The sequence below is a fragment of the Plecotus auritus genome (genome assembly GCF_963455305.1).
Source record: "Plecotus auritus genome assembly, chromosome: 8".
Classification (NCBI taxonomy): domain Eukaryota; kingdom Metazoa; phylum Chordata; class Mammalia; order Chiroptera; family Vespertilionidae; genus Plecotus; species Plecotus auritus.
The window spans coordinates 49,970,376-49,997,657 of NC_137782.1; the positions used below are offsets into that span (position 1 = coordinate 49,970,376).

At 38.4% G+C, this 27,282-nt stretch overlaps 1 protein-coding gene across 1 annotated transcript in view; it reads right to left on the reverse strand.

Moving 5' to 3' along the window:
- Positions 1-441: 441 nt before the first annotated feature.
- Positions 442-27,282, reverse strand: part of CDH7 (cadherin 7) — a 233,439-nt gene continuing 206,598 nt past the window's right edge. The window contains exon 12 of the mRNA XM_080685076.1: positions 442-510. Within this exon, the coding sequence (XP_080541202.1) occupies positions 503-510 (8 nt within the window). The 3' untranslated portion in view covers positions 442-502. The remainder of the gene's footprint in view (positions 511-27,282) is intronic.

A 27,282-nucleotide genomic window follows, 5' to 3' on the forward strand; every position in this document is an offset into this window, starting at 1 on the left:
ACAACTAATTTGCCTACAAACATCAGGTGGTCATAATAATCTGGCCACTCAGTGTATATCTCAGTGTTTTTGATTCGGGTTGTTTTCCTGAGCAGGATGCAAGGGTGATTTCTTTCCTGGGTCCTTGTCTAGAAGGATTTGAAGAATGAAACCACAAACAAAATGTGATAGGTGAAAAGGGTGGAAATTTATTGGAAGCAAATACAAACTCCCACATAGAGAGGGAGTTCCAATGGGGTAAGCCTCTTTTTCTAAGGTTTATAAATGCTGTGGTTCTTTGTCTCTTCATGCTTCCTTCTAATTGGACTATTTCCCCACTTCATGATCCTACTAGAGGCCTGGTGCATGAAATTCATGCATGGGTAGGGTCCCTAGGCCTGGCCAGTGATCAGGGCTGATTGGGGCCTTCCTTCCCCCGGCTGCCAGCCAGAGCCTTCCTTCGTTCCATGCCACCTCCTGGTGATCAGTGCAGGTCATAGCGAGCAGGCGAAGTCCTGGTCAGTCAAACTCCTGAGGGGACAATTTGCATATTAGCCTTTTATTATATAGGATGCTCTTCTAATTGGTCACTCTTTTTGTAGAATATCAGTTTCAAAGCTCTCACCCCACGTGGTGCCCCACTCTTTCTCTCCCCCTTATCTTGTAACATTTCTCTATCACCTGTGAAAATCTGTTTTCCTCTCTCTGTCATTTGTGGACATTTCTCTATCCTCTGTGAAAGTTTGTTTCCTTTTCCCCATACTCTGTGATTTTTCTTGATCTTCTGTGAATGTATGTATGCCTTCCTCTCCCCTTATCCTGTGGCACTTTTCTATTCTCTGTGAATGTATGCCTTCTGGTGGCTCCAAGTCCTCACCTATGCATTCCTCCCCCATGGACCCTCTTTATTCCTAAAACTCCCTAAACCTGCCTATTTTATCCCTAAAATTCCTTTCATTTTCATATATTTCACTGATTTTAATGAATTATCTTGAGCTTCTTCTTGTAATAAGGAAAAATGTTTAACAAAAGACAGGGTTGAAGAGAAGTATAGAATTTAATCTGCATACTAAAAAAAAAAAATGATTTAACTAGTACATGCCCACACATTCATTCCCATCCTTGCCCCTCATTTATTCTTTTGTAGTGAAAACGTAACTTTAGAATGATAAACAATAATTGCAATCTATGTGTCACATAAAGGGATAATTTCCAAAATATAAAAGTGACTCATACAACTCATAGCAGAACTAATAACCTGATGAGAAAATGGGATAAAGACTTGAATAGACATTTTCCCAAAGGAAACATACCAATGATCAACAGGTGCATCCAGAGTTGTTCAATATCACTTATCATCAAGGAAATGCAAATAAAAACCCCAGTGAGGCCCACAGCTTAGGAGGAGGCTGAGAGTGGACCAAGATGGTGACATGAGAGCCCCCAGAACTGCCCTCCTCTAGAGGATTCAGCAGATTTACAGGGGCCCACACAACAGCTCACTCAGAAATCCAGAAACTACCTGAGTGACTCCTTCCTACACATCAGGCAAATGAGAACATACCCACAAGGAAAAGGGTAGGGAAGGCTGAGTCATACTCTCACCATATTGTAACTGGACAAACAATGGGTCTGTGTTGCCTGTCAGTACTTGAGCCAATTAAGGAGAGACACGGTTGAATCATTATGAGCATTTATGTCAATACTAGAGTCCAGGTGCATGAAATTCGTGCATGGGGGTGTGTGTGTCCTTTAGCCCAGCCTGCACCCTCTCCAATCTGGGACCCCTCAAGGGATGTCCAACTGCCCTCCCCTGCAGGCCTGGTCCCCCCCAACTGCCCTCCCCTGCAGGCCCGGTCCCCCCCAACTGCCCTCCCCTGCCGGCCTGGTCACCCCCAACTGCCCTCCCCTGCAGGCCTAATCGCCCCCAACTGCCCTCCCCTGCCCTCCATCTTGTGGTGGCCATCTTGTGTCCACATGGGGGCGGCCATCTTTGAACACATGAGGGCGGCCATCTTGTGTGTTGGAGTGATGGTCAATTTGCATATTACCTCTTTAGTAGATATGATTGCTGGCTATATGGGAGAGCAGCAGGTCATCCACAAATTCTGCTCTGCAGCCTACTATAAGCCAACTGCTTATATTGATAGAAGTACAAAGGAAAGTAGACAAAAGAGTAAAAGGGCAGTTTACAGATATCCAAAAGGGCTGGGGATCTTCAAAAGGCTTAGTGATATGCAAGGGCTGGGGTTACATGGGGAAATAGCCAAAGGGTAGGCCAAATGGGCAGTTAACAGGTAAGCAGACTGGAGATTTACAAAGGCCTGCAGGCATACAAAAAGGGCTGATGATTCTGGTTTCTGCAGCACAGTTGCTAATCTTTTCATGATCATAGGCAGCTCCAAATGGGAAGGGTGGGCTGCATTTCCAGATGAGCTCCCAGGTCCTGAGTGCAGCTGCCAGCCAAGTTAGAATGTGCCTTCTTTAATCAGAATAAAACAATCATGGTTAACAGAGCATGATTAATATGTCTTACAATACTAGCTGGTTCCCCAACATTCTATTTCTTCCCCCTTTCCATATGGATACACATTTAGGACCTTATGCTAAATGAAATGTCATTCACAGAAGGACAAATACTGCATGATTCCACTTACATGGAGTATCTAAAATAGTCATACTCGTAGAAGCAGAGTGTAGAATGGTGGTTTTCAGGAGTTGAGTGAAGGGGGAAATGGGAACATTAATCAAAGGGCATAAAGTTTCAATATGCAATATGAATAAGTTCTAGCAGTTTGCCCTACATTATTCTATTGTACAGTGTAAGTTTGTTCAGAGGTTAGATTTCATGTTATGGGTTCTTATTACAATAATATATACATACATATTTACAGAGGTCTCCTCTATGCCTAGTCCTGTGAACATGTTTACTAAGACACGGTGTCCATCCCCTTAGACTGGGCTGACTACTTCAGTGGACCTAAGCAGAGAGGCAGGGAGCCAGAGACAGGCATTTAAACTAGAAAAAAAATTAGGAAATTTTACCAAGGGGAAAAATATCAAAACTAGAAAAGATTATTTAGAAAGATTAGGCATCTACCTTCCTCATTTAAAAGACTTATATCTGGAAGGGTAAGGCTTTGATGGACAGCTCAGCTTTTGTTTATAGTATCCTCAGAATTAAGTAAAAGTCTCTGATGGAAAAAAATAGGAGAAAGACTAATTGCAATGTGTTTAGTGAATTTTTTTTCTTGTTATATAACAACAGATCTGCTTTGCATTTCAGTTAGGCGATGTCATGCTTGGATGTGATTTGATTTAAAACTGATAAAAATTGAACTAGCATGACTGTTCTTAGGAGCACCATAGTCAACCTCTGTGTTAATTCAGAAGGCTCTTCCAATGAAATCCATGTGGTTTACAAATACTGTGCAATTGAAAGAGCTGTAATTTCAAACCTTTTCATCATTTTCTCAACAAGAATTTTAATAACAGCATTATTCCATTGATCTGACCCTCTGTGAGATTATCAGTATGTTATAAAATGTTCTTAAAATAATAATTTTGTGCTAACTCTTCATGTTGATGAAAGAACATAAAATGATACATATATAGCCTCATGTATACTGCACTGAAATGAATCTTCATTTTCACTATAGTCCATACAAATTAATCAAAACAAAGGGGAAAAAAGAGTTCTAGCACCTTTGATTTTATGTGTGCTGTTTCTCTCTGGGTATGGCTTTGTATGTCACAAAGGTACCACCGTGTTGCTCTGTTAGTGGTCCCAATGATGTTTTCTACATCACAGCCACCTGACAAGAAAAGCAAATGAATGGGCTTATGCTTGTTGGATGAAAACAGAATGGCCTGTCTGGTTTTTCCATTGTCCTACCATTGCTTAAAAGTGAGAATGAATAACTCAGGCTCAAGTCTAAGTTTAAGGTGACACATAAATAGATTTATTTGGGTCTTCCAGCAAATACAATAAAAAGACATTTTACCCAAAGTGCAAACATGTTAAGATCCATAGACCAGGCACCAACTGATGATTGTATCATTTCCTACAGGATTAGAGATTGGCCTTCAAATCTAGGAAGAAACTGTTGGCATATGAATAATAGAAATATTTAGGTCAGGACTAAATGTTTAAACGCCCATAACTTTAGTTCATCATCCTTATTTCATAGGAAAAGATATCAAAACATGCTCAGTTGTCCTATTTTTATTTCTGCTTAAAGAAATTAGAAGTTAATTTAAACATATCAAATGCATTTATTTATTTATTTATTTATTTATTTATTTTTTAAAATAAATCTTTATTCAGATTATTACAATTGTTTCTCCTTTTTCCCCCCATAGCTCTCCTACACCCGGTTCCCACCCCACCTTCTGCCCTTACCTCCCCCACACTGTCCTCATCCATGGGTGTATGATTTTTGTCCAGTCCCTTCCTGAACCCCCCATACCCCTTTCCCCCTGAGAATTATCAGTCTACTCCCTTTCTATGCCCCTGATTCTATTATATTCACCAGATTATTCTGTTCCTCAGGTTTTTAATTCACTTGATTTTTAGGTTCACTTGTTGATAGATATGTATTTGTTGTTCATAATTTTTCTCTTTACTTTTTTCTTCTTCCTCTTCTTTAAGAATACCTTTCAGCATTTCATATAATACTGGTTTGGTGGTGATGAACTCCTTTAGCTTTTTCTTATCTGTGAAGCTCTTTATCTGCCCTTCAATTCTGAATGATAGCTTTGCTGGGTAGAGTAATCTTGGTTGTAGGTTCTTGCTATTCATCACTTTGAATATTTCTTGCCACTCCCATCTGGCGTGCATAGTTTCTGTTGAGAAATCAGCTGACAATCATATGGGTGCTCCCTTGTAGGTAATTAACTGTTTTTCTCTTGCTGCTTTTAATATTCTCTCTTTGTCTTTTGCTCTTGGCATTTTAATTATGATGTGTCTTGGTGTGGTCCTCTTTGGATTCCTTTTGTTTGGGGTTCTATGCGCTTCCTGGACTTGTAAGTCTATTTCTTTCACCAGGTGGGGGAAGTTTTCGGTCATTATTTCTTCCAATAGGTTTTCAGTATCTTGCTCTCTCTCTTCTTCTGGCACCCCCATAATTCTGATGTTGGTACGCTTGAAGTTGTCCCAGAGTCTTCTTACACTATCTTCAACTTTTTGGATTTTTTTTTCTTTTTGCTTTTTTGGTTGAGTGTTTTTTGCTTCTTTGTATTTCAATTCTTTGACTTGATTCTTGTGTTCCTCTAGTCTGTTGTTGGGTCTCTGTATAATATTTTTTATTTTAGTCAGTGTATGTTTAATTTCTAGTTGGTCCTTTTTCATATCTTCGAGGGTCTTGTTATATTTATCGGCCTTTTCTAGGATATTCTTGAAAAGCCTTATAACTGTGGTTTTGAATTCTATATCCAGTCGTTTGTTTTCCTCCATTTCTTTTGTTTGTGATCTGTTTCTTTGACGCCGCATTTTCATTGCTTCCCTGAGTTGGTAGGGTATATTTGTGTGCTAGGTTTCCTATATGGCCCAGTGGGTCGGCCTCCCCAGTTAACCTGAGGTGGACACTCTTGGTGCACCCCTTTGTGGACTGTGTGTACAGCCTTGTTGTAGTTAAGTCTTGATTGTTGTTGGTATCACTGGGAGGAATTGACCTCCAGGCCAGTTGGCTGTAAGGATCAGCTGTGTCTACACTGGGAGAAGTTTGGTGCTGGAGACAGCATTATAGGATTAGACTTGCCAAATTGCAATAGCCTCTGTGCTCAGCTTGGATGGGGTGGAGTCTCAGGGCGGAGCAGACAGTCTTGGCTTCCAGTCAGCCTTGCCCTCGCGCGCGTGCGCGCCTGCATACCTCTGCCTTCCCCGGCTCCCAAGTCTCCACCCAAGAGTCCAGATTCCCCCCACAAGAGCATGGGTCCCCAGGGGCTCGCCTGGAACTGGGGTTCAGTGCAGTCAGAACTAGGGCTCAGTGCAGTCAGGAGCTTCTGACTCCCTTCCACTAGGTAAAACCTGTGGCAACCTCCGCAGCCTTTGTGCGCACTGGCATGCGCGCGCCTGCAGACCTCTGCCTTCCCCAGCTCCCGAGTCTCTGCCCGAGAGTCCAGATTGCCCCCCGTAAGAGCGCGGGTCCCCAGAGGCTCGCCTGGAACTGGGGTTCAGTGCAGTCAGGAGCTTCGGACTCCCTTCTGCTAGGGAAAGCCTGTGGCAACCTCCGAGCCTTTGTGCACACTGGCGTGCGCGCCTCCAGAACTCTGCCTGCCGGGGCTCCCCCGGGTCTCCCCCGGGTCTCTGAGTCTCCGGGTGCCTTTCTCTCTACCTGACAGTCCAGACACCCCCTGTATGAGCCTGGGTCCACGGGGTTTCGCCCGGGACTGGGGTTCAGTGCAGTCAGAACTGGGGTTCAGTGCGGTCTGGGGCTTCCTTCCCCCTTCCGCCAGAGAAAGTCAGCCAGTCTCTCAGCCACCCTTCCTCTCTGTGTGCACAAAGACCCTTTGCCGTACCTCCAATTCTCTGTGAGCTTTTCTCTTTCCTTCTAGTTGTAGAATTTTCACTCAGCCAGCTTCCCTGTGGTTCTGGATGGTGTCCGTTCTGTCTTTTAGTTGTAGTTTTTTTTTTTTTTTTTTAAATATATTTTATTGATTTTTTACAGAGAGGAAGGGAGAGGGATAGAGAGTTAGAAACATCGATGGGAGAGAAACATCGATCAGCTGCCTCCTGCACACCTCCCACCGGGGATGTGCCCGCAACCAAGGTACATGCCCTTGACTGGAATCAAACCCAGGACCCCTCAGTCCGCAGGCCGACGCTCTATCCACTGAGCCAAACCAGTTAGGGCTAGTTGTAGTTTTGAAATTGTTGTGCGAGGCAGCAGTTTAGGTGCTTACCTATGCCGCCATTTTGGTTTCTCCCATATCAAATGCATTTAAAAGTGTATGCTTGATTGAATTAGGTGTTTCCTGACTGATTTTGAGTTTAGTGATATTTGGAACTAAAATTTCTGTTTCCACCAGACATATCTTAAGTGCAGCAAACAATGATCAAGGTTGCTTGGGGATCATGACCTTTGAATTCTAACTATAAATAGTAAGATTAGAAATTCACTTACTGTTACATATAAGCACTGGTGGATTTAGAAAGTTCGCGCGAGACAAGTATTGACACCATAGATGAATGTTTATATGCATAAAATATGTGAAGTTCTTACTAGATTGATGAAAATACCCTTTGTTCCAGGTACTGTGGTAAAGACTTTCACATGCCTCTCATTACATCTTCACAAACATTCTGTTACATAGAGATGAAGAAACTCAGGCCCCAAGAATGTAAATGAGTTTTCCAGTGCCACATATCCGGGTAACAGCCAAGCTGGAATTAAATGCCTGTCATGTCTGTCCACAGAATCAAAGTTTGTGTTTGTTTGTTTTTTCAAATCACACTGGCTACCTATAGCACATTTCTCCTGACAATACTTTTTCTGCATAAATTGTTAATGTTCTCTTACCAGTTCTGTGAATCTAGCTCCACCGAGCTTTCTTACTTTGTACATATTGTTGTTGGAAACTTTTCAAAATGATATCCATATGAAAAGCAAAAGAGTATGCATGGTATGACTCTCATTTTATTTACTTAAAGGTCATTATACATTCTCTGTAGCTTTGCCTGTTTTTATGCAACTTCCCATTTATTATTGACCTTTCAAAACTTATAAAATTTGTGGTAATTTTTATCGGATTCCATAGTATTTGAAGCATGACTGGGTTCCATCTTCTACACACAGAACTAAGCTTTTAAGTAGTTCAAACCAAAGAGTCTCACGTTTAAAGCAAGTTGAAAACAATTATTAGAAAAATGTGAATTAATTTAAACTCGGTTGGAGGCCTTTCTCATCCATCCATCCAACTGCTTTGACTTGGGTATGTGCTGACTTGCTTTGGGGGTTGCCTTTTGGTAGAGCAGAATTGCATCAAAAGGCAATAAAGTTGAAGAAAGGAATTTAGATACTGTGCTGTTGGGCAGAAACACCAAAGTTTATGCTCTCTAAATTAAATTGAGCGGCTTTTATGTTTTTCTGCCCATTTGTTCAAATGACAACAGTGTGAAATGCCAAGTGTATAGCAAGACCAATTTTAATTGCTTGCCCTCCTGTTTGGGGAGATAGGCCATCTGTAGAGACTGCCAAACAGTATTGGTAAAGGAACCTTGAGCAGATAGCATATTAACCACAATCAGTTCCCTAGCAGCCAACATTTAGGTATAGTGGCCTAGGATTCATGATACATTCTGGAATGATTTACTATTAAGATGTTTAATTGTATACCAGAAAAAGTGATATCTCTACACTAAGGAGTTCCTGAATCATGAATGTGCAGGACATTAAAACAAAATTTTTTCTTTGACCCTGTGTTATTTGGTTTTAAAGGGCAGCCACACCATTTATTCTTGGTGGCAGTGACAAGTGACCACTGACTGTGATTTAGTAGATGGGGCAAATCTAATGTATCTAGTTTTTTTTCCCCTCCCAATCTGATTTATGCATGTGTGAAATATATTTTAAAATGTTTGAAGAGTTTCCAAGAAGTTATAAAATGGTATGAAGGCAGTGCCAGTTTTATTTATGTGCATTTCATTCAATTAGTTGCAAAGTAGCTTCTGTATAGATATAAAACAGATAGATACATATACTTCTTATAGATACATTTAGAATTTTCAGTTAAACAGATTACTGGCTTTGTGACCTTAGGAAAAAAATCACTTCAGCAATCTGTGATTTAGATTTGTTCTATATGTATATTAGAAAAATAACCAAAATCAATCAATGAAGTTGCATCTTATTAATGGAAGTTTTTGAAGGGGTGAATGGACCACATGTTTTTTGTTTTTTTTTTTACCTATTATCCATGGAACCAAATAAAATGCTGATTAACACATTAACTAGAAACCCATAACAAGGAAAAAAACAATAATGGAGTTACCAAAATTAGGTTCAACAAATATGTGGTCAAGAAAAGGACAAGTGAAGTGTTGAATTATGAAGATTTATGCAGGACACTAGGATCTAGAATTAGTAATAGCACAGGAGCACAGATCCAGTGCTCATGTACTTGTGGCAAGGACTGTTCTCAGAGTTTTCCATCAATTAGTTCAATCACCAAAATGCACATTCTACTTGTGTATTGGATTTTGCTATGGCAATTAACCCATCTCTCTTTTTTGTTTTGAGTTGTTTCTTCTTCAATGGTTCTTTCATTCAGCATAAGATGTAATATTGCTTACAACTCTCTTGACCTAAGTTTCTAGTTAGCATACAATTTTTCTTCTTTCATTAATTACAACTTCTTAGGCAGAGCTGTCTATATTTATTCTTCCCAACTACTTTTGTAAATACTTTCCTGTATTCATCTTACTTGATAATTCAAGGGCCTTTGGCACTTATGGGTGCTCTCTGTGTCTTGAAACATTTTCTCCCCTTTCCTTCCATATTATTCCCTGCCCACATTTGTAACATCTCACAAGTTACACTTCATCATATATTTTGCTAGGTTTTTCTCTGCTTTCTAAACGGTATCTTAGAGCTCAGTCTTTGAATCCCTTCTATCCTTTATCTACACTCACATCCTACATGATTTTGTGTAGTTTCTCAGACAAATATCACATGTTCTCACTTATTTGTGGAAGCTAATGAACAACAAAATAAGACCCGAAGCATGGAGGCATGGAATATACTTATAAGCATAGCCCATGGACACAGACAATAGGGTAGTGAAGACCTGGGGGGTGGGGGTGTAGGGGCTGGAAGGATGGGGAGTAATGGGGGAGAAATGGGAGACATCTGTAATACTGTAAACAATAACAAAAAAGAAAGACAATTCTTACATGCTGAAGACACTTAAATATAGCATGTCAAAATCTGAACTTTTGATTTCTATCTGTAATCTGTGGCTTTATTGTTGTTCCCTATCTCAGTGAATAACACCCAATTGCTTAAATAAAAACTTTGGGAGTTTTCCTTGACAATATCTCTCTCTTGATCATGATCCACAAGCAAATCCTGTCAATCATGTACTTAAAATATGCCCAGAAGTCAGACTGTTCACTATACCTATATACTTAATGCAAACACTGAATACACCAAGCCTCTAATAACTGTTGCCTGAATTACTGCAATAGTCTCCTAATTGGCCTCTTTGCTTCCATTTTCTAAGTAGGCATATCACTGTCAGATTTCAGAACACTAAGGTTTAAAAAAAAATTACTGTACCCAGAGAGGAGAGAAAAATATGCCTGCAAAGTAATTTGAATGAGCGCAATGACTTTACTTCTGAAGAAAAATCAATTAAATTTGGAATATAGCAAAAACTATTGAACATGTTCAAATGAAAAAAAATAGCTATTCAAGGACTCTGAATTTTTAACTTACATTCATGAATTTTCTTGTAAATTAGTTTGTGCTATTGTAAGTCAAAGTATAAAGCAAAAAAAGAGAACTAGTGGGATTTAGGAGATGGAAACCCAATCCATAAACAGAGTCAGTTAATTTCTAGGATGCCATCTCTCCAGCAAGCATGGAGGCAACAGGTCAAGGCAGGCTTACAGGCAGACTGGTATTGGTGTGGGGGAGACAGTGCCAGCTCCTAAGAGATAATTATGACATATTCAAAAATTTTGCTAACTTGTGTTTGGTAGTTTGAAATTGGCCATGGTGGGAATATTTATACCACAGCAACTGGCAGAAGCTACAAATCACCTCCTGCCCTCCCTGCCCCAGAAAGCTAGCTGATCAGAACATCACTGACCAGTCCCTGTAGGCTGAGGTTGTGGGAGAAATACATGTAGAATAATTATTCACAGGGAAATTGTTAGAAATGCAAATTCTTGAGTAACATCCTGACCTATTACTGAATCAGAAACTTTAGGTGGGGGAGCCCAGCAATCTGTATGTAGATAAATGTATTCTGACAGATTAAGTTTTGATAATAACTCCTATAGAGTAATTTATACCTGTAATGGTTTATGGGGTTATTATAGGAAACATAGTTTTACTAGCTTATCTCTTTCTGAGACTCAGTCTGGAAAATACTTACTGAAGTAATACTGGTTAAACTTATAATTTTTTAAAAAGCTTTAGGAAAATCCAAATGGCCACTCCACAGAAATGAATGTGCTTTGTCATGATTATTGTCCACTGAGTCTCAGCTCTGCATTTCAGCTCTTTCCAAACCCAGTCAGACTCAACTACATAACTTGAACATATTCAACATGATTTCTGTTTTATTTTACAGAGAACTCATAATATCTATAATAATAAAAGTGTAATATGCTAATTAGGCCAGGTGTCCTTCCAGATGAAGCTGGGGCTGTGAGGGAAACCTGGGTCCCGGGTGCCTCTGGCCAGAGGAAAGCTGGTGCTGGCAGCAGGGGGAAGGAAGGCCTACTCTTGCACGAATTTCATGCATCGGGCCTCTAGTTGTTATATAAAAAAATTCTCAATGTCCAGATGGCATTTTTTGTTCTCTCTTAAAATAATTGAAAGTAGCATTTTTAGAAATATCCTTAATACAAATCACTCAACATCTCAGAAGCCAAAAAGGGGAACATGTACACAAGGGTCTCTTAATTTGATAAGGTAGCCTGGCCTCATCTGTCTTACTCCTACATTTATAATAAAATTTTATGCTTTGAGTTAGACTTTGAAAGCCCTTTTCAAACTTTTGCTCATGCTCAATTATCTCAAAAGCACAAAAAAGGCAAACAAATATAAAACTTGGAACAAAAGTCTGGGCATGCCTCTTTCTGCCACAGATCTGACTTGCACTATTTTATTTTTTTAATTTGCTAATGATTAAGTTGGACTCTCATTGTTGCCAAGAAATATGCATGCACAAATATATGTGTTTGAAAAGTATTTTTTATACTTATCTGGGGGAATAGCCAGTTCAGGCTGCTGCTAAGGTGGTGAGTTTGCCCACAATGCAAGCTGCTTCTCCAAAGATCAACCAAAGAGAAACTTCTAAGGAAAACATGAAATGTAAAAAGTAGCAGACAAAGTTGTGAGGAGACTTTTTTAAAAATATGGCTTAAATTCTCTTGCTCCCCAACTTCTTTGACTTAGAAAAAAAGCATTAGTTATGGCAAATATTTTGGCAGAGTCAAGATCACTTGAGTAGGGGTAAAATCAGGGTAGCTCAAAAATTGTGCATAGGCAGAGAGTTGCAGAGAAAACAAGAACTGATTGGCTTTTGGATTTTCTTTCAACTCCTCCCTCCAAACTTTTATCACTGGTGCTTGACAATCTAGAATTTTTTCTGCCAAGGTGCTCTTTCCAAGTATCTAAAGCTGATGTGTTGAGTGTCATAGTGGCTTGTCAAATTGATACAAAATGGGGTGATTTACTGTGATCTATGGTGCCTGTAGCTTTTCACCTTAATAACCTTAATACTTATTCAACCATCTCTCTTTGATTGACCCTCAAGTGACACAGATGAGCCTCTACCTTTTGGCCCATCTACAATAATACTGCCCAAAGAGCCATTGCACCCAAAAAATGTACACTTAAAACACACTAACACTTCAAATGAATTATAGGTGCCACTCAATGACAAATATATTAGCATATTTCAATATGGTAGAACTTTAAAGACTTAAATTTTAAAGCAAGCGCAATACACACATAAAAAGAAGTAAGGGGGCATGTCAGCAATATAACACCAAATAGTAAACCAGAAAGAAATAAGCAGATATAATAGGTAAGAAAAAAATAATGGCTAAAATGAAGAGCAATATTGATGGGCTATATGAAACAATGAATAACTGAAGAGAGCATAATTCTACCAATCCCTGCCAAGGGAAAGAATAAGTCATTGAATAAATTTATGAAGGGAAAAGATATGAAGAACACAGTATTGAAGTAAAGAGTCCAGACAAAAACACCTATATGATATATAATTCTGTTTGTAGAGTATTCAGAAACAGACAAAATTAATTTATGATGTTAAAGGATTGTTCTAAACCAGTGGTCGGCAAATTTTAGGGGTACATATGTCCTTTCTGATTGGACAAAATTAATTTATGATGTTAAAGGATTGTTCTAAACCACTGTGGCTCGCAAGCCACATAAGGCTCTTTGGCCCCTTGAGTGTGGCTCTTCCACAAAATACCATGGCCTGGGCGAGTCTATTTTGAAGAAGTGGCATTAAAAGAAGTTTAAGTTTAAAAAATTTGGCTCTCAAAAGAAATTTCAATTGTTGTACTGTTGATATTTGGCTCTGTTGACTAATGAGTTTGCCGACCACTGTTCTAAACCTTTGGGTAAAAGTTTAACTATTATTAAAACCCTAATTCTAATTTCTATTTTAGAGGGATGTCATGAAATTTTTATTTCTAACAGTTTCCCAAGTAATGTCCTTTGCTGTCTCGGGGCCACACTTTAACAATTACTACTACATAATAATAATAGAGAGCATAGGTCATGTATTATTAGCCTTGTTTTTTTCCAAATTTATGCCACGTTTTTGCCTAAATTTAAAAGTGAATTTAGGATAAGCACATACATGTGTGCAATACAAACATAGACAACTTATAAGTCCTTTTATTATTTATAAGCAATAATATATGAAATCTCGAGAGTTTTGATATTTGTGAAATAATATTAAAATAAAATTAAAATATGGTCTCCCATCTTACTTTTAAGTCTTTTATCCATTTTGAGTTTATTTTTGTGTATGGTGTAAGTTGGTGGCCTAGTTTCATTTTTTTGCATGTATCTGACCAATTTTCCCAACTCCATTTATTGAAGAGATTGTCTTGATTCCATTGTATGCTCTTGCCTCCTTTGTCAAATATTAATTGAGCATAATGGCCTGGGTTGATTTCTGGGTTCTCTGTTCTGTTCCATTGGTCTATATGTCTGTTCTTGTGCCAATTACAGGCAGTTTTGAGATCAGTGGCTTTGTAATACAGCTTGATATCTGGTATTGTGATCCCTCCAACTTTGTTCTTCTTTCTCAAGATTGCTGTGGCTATTTGGGGTCTTTTTTTATTCCAGGTGAATTTTTGGAGAGTTTGTTCTAGGTCTGTGAAATATGCCATTGGTATTTTAATGGGGATTGCATTGAATCTCTAGATTGTTTTGGGTAGTATGGACATTTGGTGGAAAACCATAAAAATCTTAGAAGAATCCATAGGCAACAAAATATCAGACATATATCATAGCAATATCTTTACCAATACAGCTCCTAGGGCAATGGAAACTAAGGAGAAAATAAATAAATGGGACTACATAAAAATAAAAATCTTCTGCACAGCAAAAGAAACCATCAACAAAACAACAAGAAAGCTCACTCCATGGAAGAACATATTTGCCAATGTTATATCCAATAAGGGCCTAATCTCCAAAATGTATAGCGAACTCATACATCTTAACAAAAAAAGATTAACAGTCTAGTCAAAAAATGGGCAAAGGACGTAAATAGACACCTTTTGAAAGTTAACATACAGAAAGTTGAGAGACATATGAAAACATGCTGTAAGTTGCTAATCATCTGAGAGATGCAAATCAAAACGACAATGAGGTACTATCTCACACCTGTCAGAATCATTGTCATCAACAAATCAACCAATGACCAGTGCTGGAGAGGATGTGGAGAAAAAGGAACCCTTGTGCACTGCTGGTGGGAATGCAGACTGGTCCAGCCACTGTGGAAAACAGTATGGAGTTTCCTCAAAAAATTAAAAATGGAACTCCCATTTGACGCAGTTATCCCACTTCTAGGAATATATTCCAAGAAACCAGAAACACCAATCAGAAAGGACATATGTACCCCTATGTTCATAGCAGCACAATTTACAATAGCTAAGGTTTGGAAACAGCCTAAGTGCCCATCAGCAGATGAGTGGATTAAAAAAACTGTCGTACATCTACATAATGGAATACTACGCTGCTTAACTAAAGAAAGAACTCTTTCTATTCGCAACAGCATGGATGGAGCTGGAGAGCATTAGGCTAAGTGAAATAAGCCAGTCAGAGAAAGATAAAAATCACATGATCTCACTCATTTGTGGAATATAATGAACATTATAAACTGATGAACAAAAATATATACAGAGACAAAGAAGCATCCAACAAACTGTCAAACCTCAGTGGGAAGGCAGGGGAGGGGTGGGGTAAGAGATCAACCAAAGGACTTATATGCTTGCATATAAGCATAACCAATGGACACAGACACTGGGGGGGGGGGGGCGGGGGTGAGAGCATAAGGGGAGTGAAGGTGGCCAGGGGGAGGTTAATGGGGGAAAAAGGGGACATATGTAATACTGTATGTAATACTTTAAACAATAAAGTAAAACTAAAAAACAAAACAAAAAATGTGTATCAGTGATATAACAAAAATTTTTTTAAAAATTCTTATGTATCTTTTAGATAATAAAATATTGATATTAAACACATGTATCAGTGATATAACAAAAATTTTTTCAAAAATTATGCTTTAGATAAAATAATATTGCTATTCAAAGAAATTAAAATATACGTAATTCTATTTAGTTTATAAGGCTTTTGATGAAATAATACACCCATAATGAAATTATCAGATATGGAATGGATTTGGTATAAATATAAATATATTTAGTATTATTACAATAATACTATTCATTATAATAGTAAAAATGTTATAAATAGATGAGAAAATTAACATTTTAATGAAACTGAGTACAAAAGCAAACTTTTACTCTATTTATTAGATTCTAGGAAAAATACACTTCCTGACACAAAAATTTCCCATACATATTAAAATATTTTGAGCAAATAAATGGAAATGAAAGTGAGAATTGAGGATTCAAGATTAAGATTAATATTGTTTTACCATAAATATATATTAGGTTAGTGCTTTATTTTAATACTAACTTATACTTTGTAGTCTACTTTGTAATGGATATTCATCTGTTTGCATCATCATTGTCAAAATCAATCAATTTTAACAGGTTATATAAAAAGGGCAGCAGGGACAGAAATCAAATAATAATATATCATGGACGTAAGCTCTTAGAAAAGCTTTCTAAATATCAGTATGAAATGATTGATAATTTAGAATGAATCTAAATTACTTTGAAAAATAACACAAATGGCAAAATAAGGATAGAAACACTATAAAAATTGTGTATTTTTGGAAGGAAGGGTAAAACGTTAAGAATGATACGTTATAGCACATACCAGCCTTCAAAAGCAAACAGACAATTGAAACTCAGAAACTGTACCCAGGCTTACTTTTTAGCTAAAACATATATCCATTATCCATAAATTGTCTAACTCCCTACTGTGTTTCCTGCATCACACCAGAAAAGGGGGTGGGGGGCAATACTGAACAACAAAAAAAATCTGCATGAGTTTATCCCATAGTGGTTCGTCCTAAAGAGACATATAAGAAATGCTGTAAATAGGAAGTCAAAGCTCCATTTCAATAGCAGTGCTTAGAAGAATGTACAAGGTCTAAAAAGTGAGTTTGACTAGCGTGCTCATTTTCCAGTGTTTCCTTTTGCAGTAAATGACAATTTCATTGAAGAGTTACATATGCCAGAAACTTTGGTTTTCTTATCATCTCTTACCCATCTGTATCAATATTTGATATTTAATCCATCAACAATTCTATTTTTACATCTCTGCAATCATTCTCTCTCTTCATCTCCATTTTCACCACTCAGAAACAATTTCCTATTGTCTTTAAGGTCTAAAGCAATAGTACTAATAAATCTCCATGTGGCTGGCTTTCCTCCAATCCTCTCCACAGATATAGCCAAGTATTATTTTAAAAATGTAAGCCTGACCCCATCAATGACTTCTGTTGAATATTGCAAAATGCAAGTCAGGCCCTTTCAAATAGCTTCCGATGGCAGAAAATGTTGTGCAATGTCCCTAGACCTGTGTAGCCCACATGGTGCCTACCTCGTCATTGTGTCCTACATCTCTGTCCCTCCTTCAGATAGGGCCCAAGAGCCTACTCTTTCCTTTCCAAAACACGTTTCCTTACACAACATGATAAATCTTCTTTCTCTTCATATTTTCTGTTTATATAAATTTTTAAAAGATGTTTTACATGCATCTGGATTTTAAGCTATTTTTTAAAATGTAAAATTGGATCATTCTACTGTGCTCACACATTTTAGCTTAGAAATTCTAATTTATAAAAGTTTAAGATTTACAGAAAAATTGAAATTCCACAATGAGCTTCCATATATCTCACACTCATTTCAAAAATTGTAATATATAGCTAAAGTGGTTTTTAGGGGAGTGGGAGGGCAATGGGTGGATAAGGACACATATGTAATACCTTAATCAATAAAGAAAAACTTAATTTAAAGTATTGTTGTTTTAATTTTGAGATCAAAAGGTATGATAATTTTCCTCCGCTTCCCCACAGTTTTATTGACGTATAGTTTGCAAAATAAAAAATTATATATATTTGAGGTATACATGTGCTGACAATATACAGAAACATTATGAAATGACTATCATGATCAAATTAACACTTCTATCACCAGACATACTTCTTTTTATTTACTTTTGTGTAGTGAGAACACTTGACATGTACTCTCTTAACAAATTTCAAGTGTACAAGGCAGTTTAATTAACTATACTCCCAGTGCTATTTAATCTCGAATCATTATATTAGAAAAATGAACATGAAAATAAATAGACATGAAATTTCCACCTTATTAAGGTGGAAATAGCAAGTTAATCACAATGAAAACAACTATAAAAACAGAAAATAATGAGGTATAAAACAGAATAGTAATGAAGCTACAAGTCATCATTTTAAAAGATTAATAAGGGTGATCAAAAACTAGCAGAACTAAACCATAAAAAAGACAAAATATAAATAACTAGTATGTGATATGACAGGGGGTATTAATACATATCCTATAAAAATTAAAAATAATAAGGAAATGTTAGTATCAACTATGTGAGAAAACATTTAATGGCTTAGAAAAGTTACCTGAAAAACATATCTTATAAACATGGATTTAAAAATACAAATTTTGATTAGTCCAGTTTTAAAAAATATTTAATCTTATCTAATAAAAGAGTAATAATGCAAATTGACCGTACCTCTGTTACACCCACAAGCCATGCCCACCAGCCAATCAGGAGCAAGTATGAAAATTAACCCAACCAAGATGGCTGTGGCCACAGAGTGAGCAGGATGCTTGGGTTTCCCCGGCAATGGAGGAAGCCAAGCTTTCCGCATACCCTGGCCTCTGCTCAAGGCTACAAAGTTTCAATTATAGAAGATAAAGAAATCCCAACATAAATGGCTGTGGCCACAGAGCAAGCAGGAGGCTTGGCTCCGCTCAAGGCTACAAAGTTTCAATTACAGAAGATAATTAAATCCCAGATACCAGGGCCTCTGCTTGGGTCGCCTGGGGGTGTGGCTGGCCTGCAAACCACCACAGGCCCCATGCCCCAAGGGAACCCCCACCCTGATCCGAGACACCCTTCAGGGCAAACCAGCTGGCCCCACCCATGCACCAGGCCTCTATCCTATCTAATAAAAGTGTAATATGCAGATTGACCATTACTCCAACACACAAGATGGCTGCCCCCATGTGGTCAAAGATGGCCACCCCTATGTGGACACAAGATGGCCACCACAAGATGGCCAGCAGGGGAGGGCAGTTGGGAGGAACCAGGCCTGCAAGGGAGGGCAGTTGTGGGCGATCAGGCCAGCAGGGGAGGGCAGTTGGGAGGGACAAGGCCTGCATGGGAAGGCAGTTGGGGGCAATAAAGCCTGCTGGGGAGGGCAGTTAGGGGTGACCCAGCCGGCAGAGGAGGGAAATTGGGGGTGACTGGGTCTGCAGGGAAGGGCAGTTGGGGGGACCCAGGCCTGCAGGGGAGAGCAGTTGGGGGGTACCAGGCCTGCAGGGGAGGACAGTTAGGGGTGACCAGGCCTGCAGAGGAAGGCAGTTAGGGGCAAACAGGCTGGCAGGGAAGCAGTTAGGCATCAATCAGGCTGGCAGGGGAGTGGTTAGGGGGTGATCAGGTTGGCAGGGGAGTGGTTAGGGGGTGATCAGGCTGGCACGCAGAAGCGGTTAGGGGCAATCAGGAAGGCAGGCAGGCGAGCAGTTGGGAGCTAGCAGTCCTGGATTGTGAGAGGGACGTCCGACTGCCCGTTTACTGGGATTGGGCCTAAACGGGCAGTTGGACATCCCTCGAGTGGTCCCAGATTGGAGAGGGTGCAGGCTGGGCTGAGGGACACCACCCCCCCCCCTCCCTGCAGGAATTTTGTGCCCCAGGCCTCTAGTTCATTGATACTTTGCATTGTTTGCTGATTTGGGGGGAAAAGAAAAAGAACTTTTACAAATACATCCTGAAGTTATTTGCATTTTCTTTCATTGATAAATGCAACCATATTTCACAAACTGAAGAATTTTTTATAAGGTAAAATATAAATAAACTAACTGGTGCCTCAGCATCACATTGGTCAATGTAGATCCAATTTAAAATTGATATATACTCATGATTATTTAATTATTATTAGTATTTTATAAGCAAAGATTTAATATCTATTAAATTCTCAGGATCAGCTTAGAATGAAATAAGACAAACTAAGGTATGTTGTAAGAGCATTAAACATAAAATATCACTTATTTTACTATGAAGACATTTCCATGTAAAACTATATGTGCAATTACAAGGTATAATTTATAATAACCTATTCAGTGAAACCTACAAGATGTAGGATCTTGTTTGATCTCTGCAATGAAGGTTTCTTTTTATACAAAACATCAGTTACTAATAAATTCCTTCAAAATCTACCTTTGAACCAAGTTAATGCCCTTTGCTTTCTAAAGTGATACCTTCTTTAACTTTCTATCTACCAGTCCCACAGTGTTAAGCCAATATCAGCCAACTTTAAATATGAACCCCTGATGTACCACACCGCTGGCATTTACATACATGTAGGGCCCTTCCCCTTACATTGATGTTGGGTTCTTTAACTGGAGTTTAATCAATATGATGCAGTGAAAGTGATACTAAGGTTCTGCCAAGGCTGGATTATAAAATGTTTTGTAGCTTCCATATGGATCTTTGCAACATATGCTCTGAGGTGAGCCAACCCCCATGTAAGAAGTCTAACTACCTCACCAACAAATAGAAGCTCTATGAAGAGGACATTATTTAGCCAGCTTCAAGCTGTTTCAACCATCCACCTGAGGTGCAAGACACCTGAGGGCAAATGTTGTCCTGAGCGCCCAGGCCAACACAACTTCAGATGACTCCAGTTCCAGACGCCATCTGTCTGCAGCAACAAGCAGGACACCAGGCAAATATGGCCTAACTTAACCTAGTAAACCTCAGAATCTTGTCAGTGTATTATGGTTTAAGTCAAACTCTTTGGGTTCATTTTTTATGCAACATATATAAACAACATGTTAGATAGCAAGGGTAAAGAATCAGATTTCAAATACTAGTAAATTACAAAACCATGCAATTCTGTCATTAATAGAGACATAAACATATTGGGCTTTACAATAATTTCCAGTTCCCTTTTGTACTTTAAATCCAAAGCCAAATCCTGATATAATATACCTTTTCAGTAGCAGAATATAGAATGGATCATATATATTTAAAATAGTTAAGATTTACTTTTACTTTCTTTTCATATTGTACTATCCTATATAATAAGAGCCTAATATGCAAATTGACTAAACAGTGGAACGACCAGTCACTATGATGCACACTGACCGCCAGGGGGCAGATGCTCAATGCAGGAACAGCCCCCAGCCTACAGGACCCAGGCCAGCCAAGGTGGGTGCCAGCAGAGGCCTCCCAATCACCCCACTGGTGGCTCCATAGATTGGCCCTGATCGCCGACCAGGCCTAGGGACCCTACCCATGCATGAATTTTGTGCACCAGGCCTCTAGTCTTTAGAATAAGAGGCACAGAGTTTCCTTGCTAAGTCTATGCTTTGGTGTGAACTCTGATCCACTAGAATCCTAGATTTCTCTACAATGATAGGTTTCAAAGGCTGCTCTAGACTCAGAGTGGGAAGAAAGCCATGAAAGACGAAGCTTGCTGTCATTGAGGAAAGCTGTAATATCAAACATAACATGTATTTTCTATCCAAAGACTCTGAAATAGCTTTCTTTTTCATTTTTATGTTTCCAGGTATATAAGCAGATTTTACCACTGGAGGGATGAGTTAGAACTGTCTTTGGTCCTTCTATACACAGAGTAACTTCAGTGAGAATAGTTGAACCCCAACTTATAGGATGCCTTCTCCTAGAGACCACTAAAAATATGTACTTGAGAGGGGATAAACTGTGTTCCCTAACCAAGGTATTTTAAGGAAACACTAAGCATATTGCTAAGACAGATAAGTGCCCATTGGGAAAGTTTGTTCGGGTGAAGGCTCAATATTTAATCTCTAGTGCAAAAAAAAGCTATGGCTCAAGTTAAAGCACTGATCTATTTATCCTCATTAGTCCAATTTTCTTTCCCTCTTCTTTTTTCTGCTCTCTAGGTGGATGTCTTACTATATAATTTTTCTTATATTTATTATGTTAAGACTTTAGTTTTAAGAGCTATTTAAGATTCCCAGAGAAACTGAGGGGAAGATACAAAGATTTCCCATATGTCCTCTAACCACACACAAGCACAGCCTCTCTCATTAACAACGCCCCACCAAATTGGTACAGTACATTTATTATTATCGAAGACTCTACATTGACACATCCTATTCACCCCAAGTCATAATGTACATTGGTATGATGCATTCTGTTGGTTTTGGACAAATACATAATGACATGCATCTATCATTACTGTAAGATGCAGAGTATTTTCTCTACCCTAAAAATCCTCAGTACTCTACCTATTTACCTCTCTCCAAACCAAATCTCTGTCAACCTTTGAACTTTTTGCTATCTATATGGTTTTATCTTTTCTAGAATGCCATATAATTAGAAAAATACATTTTCCTTAAATTTACTTACTAATGCTATTTAAATAAAGGTGTAACTCATCGCTAGATGGCCTATCCGTAGTCGACAAACTGCGGCTTGCAAGCCACATGCGGCTCTTTGGCCCCTTGAGGGTGGCTCTTCCACAAAATACCGTGGCCTGGGCAAGTCTATTTTGAAGAAGTGGCATTAGAAGAAGTTTAAGTTTAAAAAATTTGGCTCTCAAAAGAAATTTCAATCGTTGTACTGTTGATATTTGGCTCTGTTGACTAATGAGTTTGCCGACCACTGGCCTAAGTAAATATTCTAGGTGATTCGCATAGAAATCAATCATGTAGTAAATATGATGTCAGGATGAAGTAAGTGTTAATATTATAGTTATTTCACAGATACCAGCTAGAGGTCCAGTGGACTGGGCGTGGAACAGGAGTAAGTTGTATAAGAGTGTTAAGAGACTGACTAGGACATCCCACACTGCTATCACTATGAATACGCCAAAGAGGGAAAACTGTTTTCTTATGTGTTATGAAACAGAACACCAGTGGAAAAAAACAGGAACCACATTAGCTTGAGCTCGATGAGTAATGGGTAGTACATTTTGTAATCTTGTCTTATTTTGAATAATATGATAAATTAATTACATTCTGATGTGCAACTGGTTTGAACATAGCAAAGTGATAAATTAAAGAGTATTTTTATTTACTATAGTGGGTAAAAAAGAACATAATAAGTCACATGTGAATATAAAACACTAATTCAGCATAATCCTTATAAAATTCTGCTCTAATAATTATGCAATTATAATTGACTAAATTAGTTGCCATTGACAAGGTAGTCTTTCATTGATTTATTTAAATTAACCCTCATTTTATTCATTTACTAACTACCCTTCTCTGTCAACTTACACATTTTAGTAAGTAGCACTCAACCAGATCATAAGCCTTTATCGTAGAGTCAGAATTATAATTTCAATCTTCCAATTTGAAGACCAGAGGTTAAAATACTATGTTGAATAGTATGTTAAAATAATCTAAATGCAAAAATTAAGGTCAAAGACCTCAATTTTTTCTTTCATTTTTCTTTTTTTTTTTTTTTAAAGAGTTCTTCTTGCTTGTCTGGTTGAACCACTATGACCCCTCATTGTAGTGATTAACCTACAAACACACTAAATGCAGCTGAGTAAATGCCCCTACTAGTAGATTAAACCTGAAAAGGGGAAAGGCATAATAAATATTATATATATTGTTATAATTGTAAGCTCAATCTTCTCCCATACTGAGAGAAACCCTATGTTCATGCCACTAAAAATTATCTATAGAGTCATATTGACATAATCTGTATGTATGTACAGGCAGTCCTCAGGTTACATCAGAGATCTGGAGATCTGTTCCTACAGCACAATGTAATGCGATTTTTGCCGTAAGTTGGAGCCCACCTACATAAGCACCTACGTCACTCACATGGAGCACATTCACAGCAGTAATGAAGTGAAACAGTAAAAAAAAATTTTAAAGAAAGATAACAATTCCTGACCTTTACTTGTCGTAAATAAATAATCTATACATATAAAAGCCTAAGTGACTGTTAAGACCGAACAACCAGAATGACTGGAATGACCAGATGACCGGCGGTAGCTATGATGCACACTGACCCAGACCTTGCTGCTGGGGCTCTGACAACCCCGAATCTGATTCACCCACACCCTGGACCCATACAGGAGGAAGGAGGGACCCCGATTCCTCACAGAATCGGCCATTGGTTAGCTTGCTGCTGGGGCCAACTTCCTGCGGTCCCTCTCCTTGGCCAGCTGGCCCCCTCAATCACCCTGATTGGGGGGGGTGGCCGGCCCGCACATTGGTCCCAATCACCGGCCAGGCTGAGGGACTCCACCCGTGCATGAATTCATGCACCGGGCTTCTAGTAAAAAACATAAAGCACATATGTACATATGTTGAAATGACGGAACTTTTTTTTTTATATAAATACTGTAAATGGGAGATGGCGACGTAAACACAAAAAGGCATAAGTCGAGTCAGACATAACCCGAGGACTGCCTGTATTCATATTGCACACTGATTAATTGAAGACCCACAGAGGTGAGCAGTAGATGCTTCAGCTTTAGCATCATCACCTCCTAGGACCTCCTCTTTGTTTCAAGAGTTTCTACGAAACTCTTGCAAAGTCCTTGGGCACTTTTATAGATCTCAGCTGCTCTGTTTTATCTATTCCTCTTTAAAATAAATTTTTTTATTATTGACATGAGTCAACTATTGAGGCCCCAGAAGGCCAGAGTAGGATGAGGTTTAGTTGTGTTTTTAAAATTCATCTTTATTGATTTTAGCATGAATGCAAACACAGGTGCTCAGGATCAGACAGATTATCACTATTTGCTTTAAAAGCAACTAATGATTGTGTGGTTCCCCATACATTTCCTTGGTTGCCACCCCTGAGATTATGTGATGAAAGTGAAGCCAAATCTCTTATCCATGCAACCAGTAGAAAAATAAGTCCCAGAGATCTAATGTAGAGCATAGTAATTGAAAACAAATACACCGTATTATAAACTTCAAAGTTGCTAAGAGACTAGTCCCTAATTGCTAGTGATTATGTGATATTATAGAGGTGTAAGCTAAAGTTCTAGAAATAATCATATTGCAATATATAGATGTGTCAAAACAACATATTGTACACTTTAAATTAATACAGTGTGTATAACTCAATTTAAAAAAACCACCTGCTTACATCAATATCATCAGTGCCTTAAGCGAGGAAATAGACTTTCTCTGTTTATATTCAGAAAAAAGAGAGTGTCACCTCCCCTTCCCTTCCTAACGGGAATAGAAGCTTTTGTTCCTTGGAAAGGGGATGGGAAGGATCTTAGAATCTGACTCTGGACTTTTGGAATATACATACATCTCTCCAAGGTACAGATAAGTTCCGCTGTCAGTGTTTCTGACTTTTATAACTTAGCAATGTTCTAAGACTGCAGGCCTCATTTTCCCCTTGAAATGAAAACACACACTTCCACAGTTAGGTAAATCCTCTGGTGCTCTCACTATCTATATTGCTGATAATGAACTTGCCTAAGCTTAATGCTCAGTCAGGAACCTAGGAGAATGTGAACAAGGAGAACTACCCCAGGTTAGAGCATTAATTCCACTGCACTGTTGGAGTCTAGTCTAACATTAGCTGGGCAACTTAGACTGTGATGAGGTTTATCCTAGGAAAGATGAGAGAGGAAATAAAGTTTAGTGTTGCCCTGGCATAGCTTGGGATTGTTTCTCTCCCCTCTTTGACCTACCTCCCCATGGGCTCCCTTCCTAAGAGGAGTCTGCAAAGAAACTGCCAGGGAGATGAGGAAAACAAAGGGAACACGGTATCATGGGAGCCAAGCAAGGCAAATAGTTTGAGAAAAAGTAAGTCTGATGTTATAAATAACTGCTGGTCAAATTTTGTGCTGTATTCCTATGATTTATAGTTTAGAAGTACAAAGCTTACCCTGTTTTCTGCTCATCTGTAAAGTCAGAATCCCCACCCATCAATTCCAGAGCAAGCAGTTCAATGAGATGAGATGCAGAATACTGACAGCAGCTGATTATTGTAATAGCAATATGTAATGCCATCCAGTGGTTTCTGAAAGTTGATTGATTATCTTTAGTTGTTAATCAGCATATTATTTCCTTTCATTTAAAAAATTCTTAATGAAATATTTTTTAAAATGATATTTGAGTCCTCAAAACCTTTGCAGCTCAAGATATTTACATTTCAGAAATGTAACATTAACATAAAAGTTCAATTCTCATGTATCTTTCTGTCAGGATAAAAATACAAAGGAAAATTGTAACTCTCAAAGGAAAGTGAGTCTCAGCAGTCTTTGAAGACCTCATACGTGCAAATCAATGCATGGATTGCTCATGTGTTCCTCCTACATGAGAAATATAATGTGGGTAGTGTTATTTTTTATTCTGTCTATTTCTGAATACATTGTAAAAGAAAAAAATGAGGAAACTTAAAAAAATTAGGAAATGATTTAAAACTTTTTGTGTGGCATTTATCTGTGAAGTAAAAAAAATTCTAGGCCTTGTGAGTGCTAAGCAAGGAGTGTCTAATGTTTTTTAAAACACAAGAACTGGGAATAATCAGACTAACATATTTATTGCTGAATTTATGAGATACATGTAAGATAATTTTTAAAAATATGTCAGCTAAGCAAATATTCAGTCTTGAAGTCATAGCTTTTTGGAAAATACAGAAGAGCTTGGAGAACAGAAATTACCCATAATTCCCATGCAGAAGAAAACAATTACTATTTTACATATCCCATTGGCCTTTTTTTAGGTGTGTGTCTGTTAGTATGGTGTGCATACTCATATACAGCACACTTTTATTTTTTAAAATTGTTCTAGATTATTTACTATTTTAAATTGTTTTTCATTTAATATTTATTGTACTACATATTTATATATATGTATATAAAATAAGCACTCATTTTTAATTGACATTTTATTGCATCTACCATTCTGTATCAGTTTTCACCTATCCTATGTCAACATCATTTTCCAAATCATCATGGAATCATAAATGTTATATTTTTAATGAATGCTTACTATTACATTGAATTGCAATGTGTGGCTATCCTACTAATTTTACATAATTATTTCCATACTAGTGCCCCAGTGCACAGATTCCTACACATTGAAAGGAAATTAATTAGAAGGTGGCCAGCAGGGTGGGACTGGGCAAGACAGGCTGGACATGCCCTGGAGCCAACCTCCCGTGGTCCCTCCTTGGCCAGCCACACCTGGGGCAGCACTGCGGCTCAAAGGTCATCTGCGGAGTGAGCGGGATCCCTCTGGTAGGTGGGGTCCCTCTGCCTGGCCTGTGGAGATCAGGCCAAAACCGGCTCTCCAACATCCTCCAGGGTCCCAGATTGCGAGAGGGCGGTTCTCGGGTGACGCACCCCAGCATCAGGCTCTCTCCTCTCTGGTTCTGGGTGTGTCACCCAAGAACCACTACTGTCAAGTCACCTCAGCTATGCAGCTTCTGTGTTGAGTGTTTGCCCCCTGGTGGTCAGTGAGCATCATATCTACTGACTAGTCAGTCACTTAGCCTTTTATATATATAGATTGATGGGCATATGCTGTATTTTCAAGTTGTGTAATATTTAAGGTGTTGAAATGAAAATATATGTTCTTCTCTATGGTTGTATCTAATTATGTCTGTAGGATGAAGTATTAGAAGTTACATTACTACAAAAGTAATATAAATGTACAAGACCCTTGATACATTTTACAAAATTCTTTCCAAAAACAATAGCAATTTACTTTCACTTAAG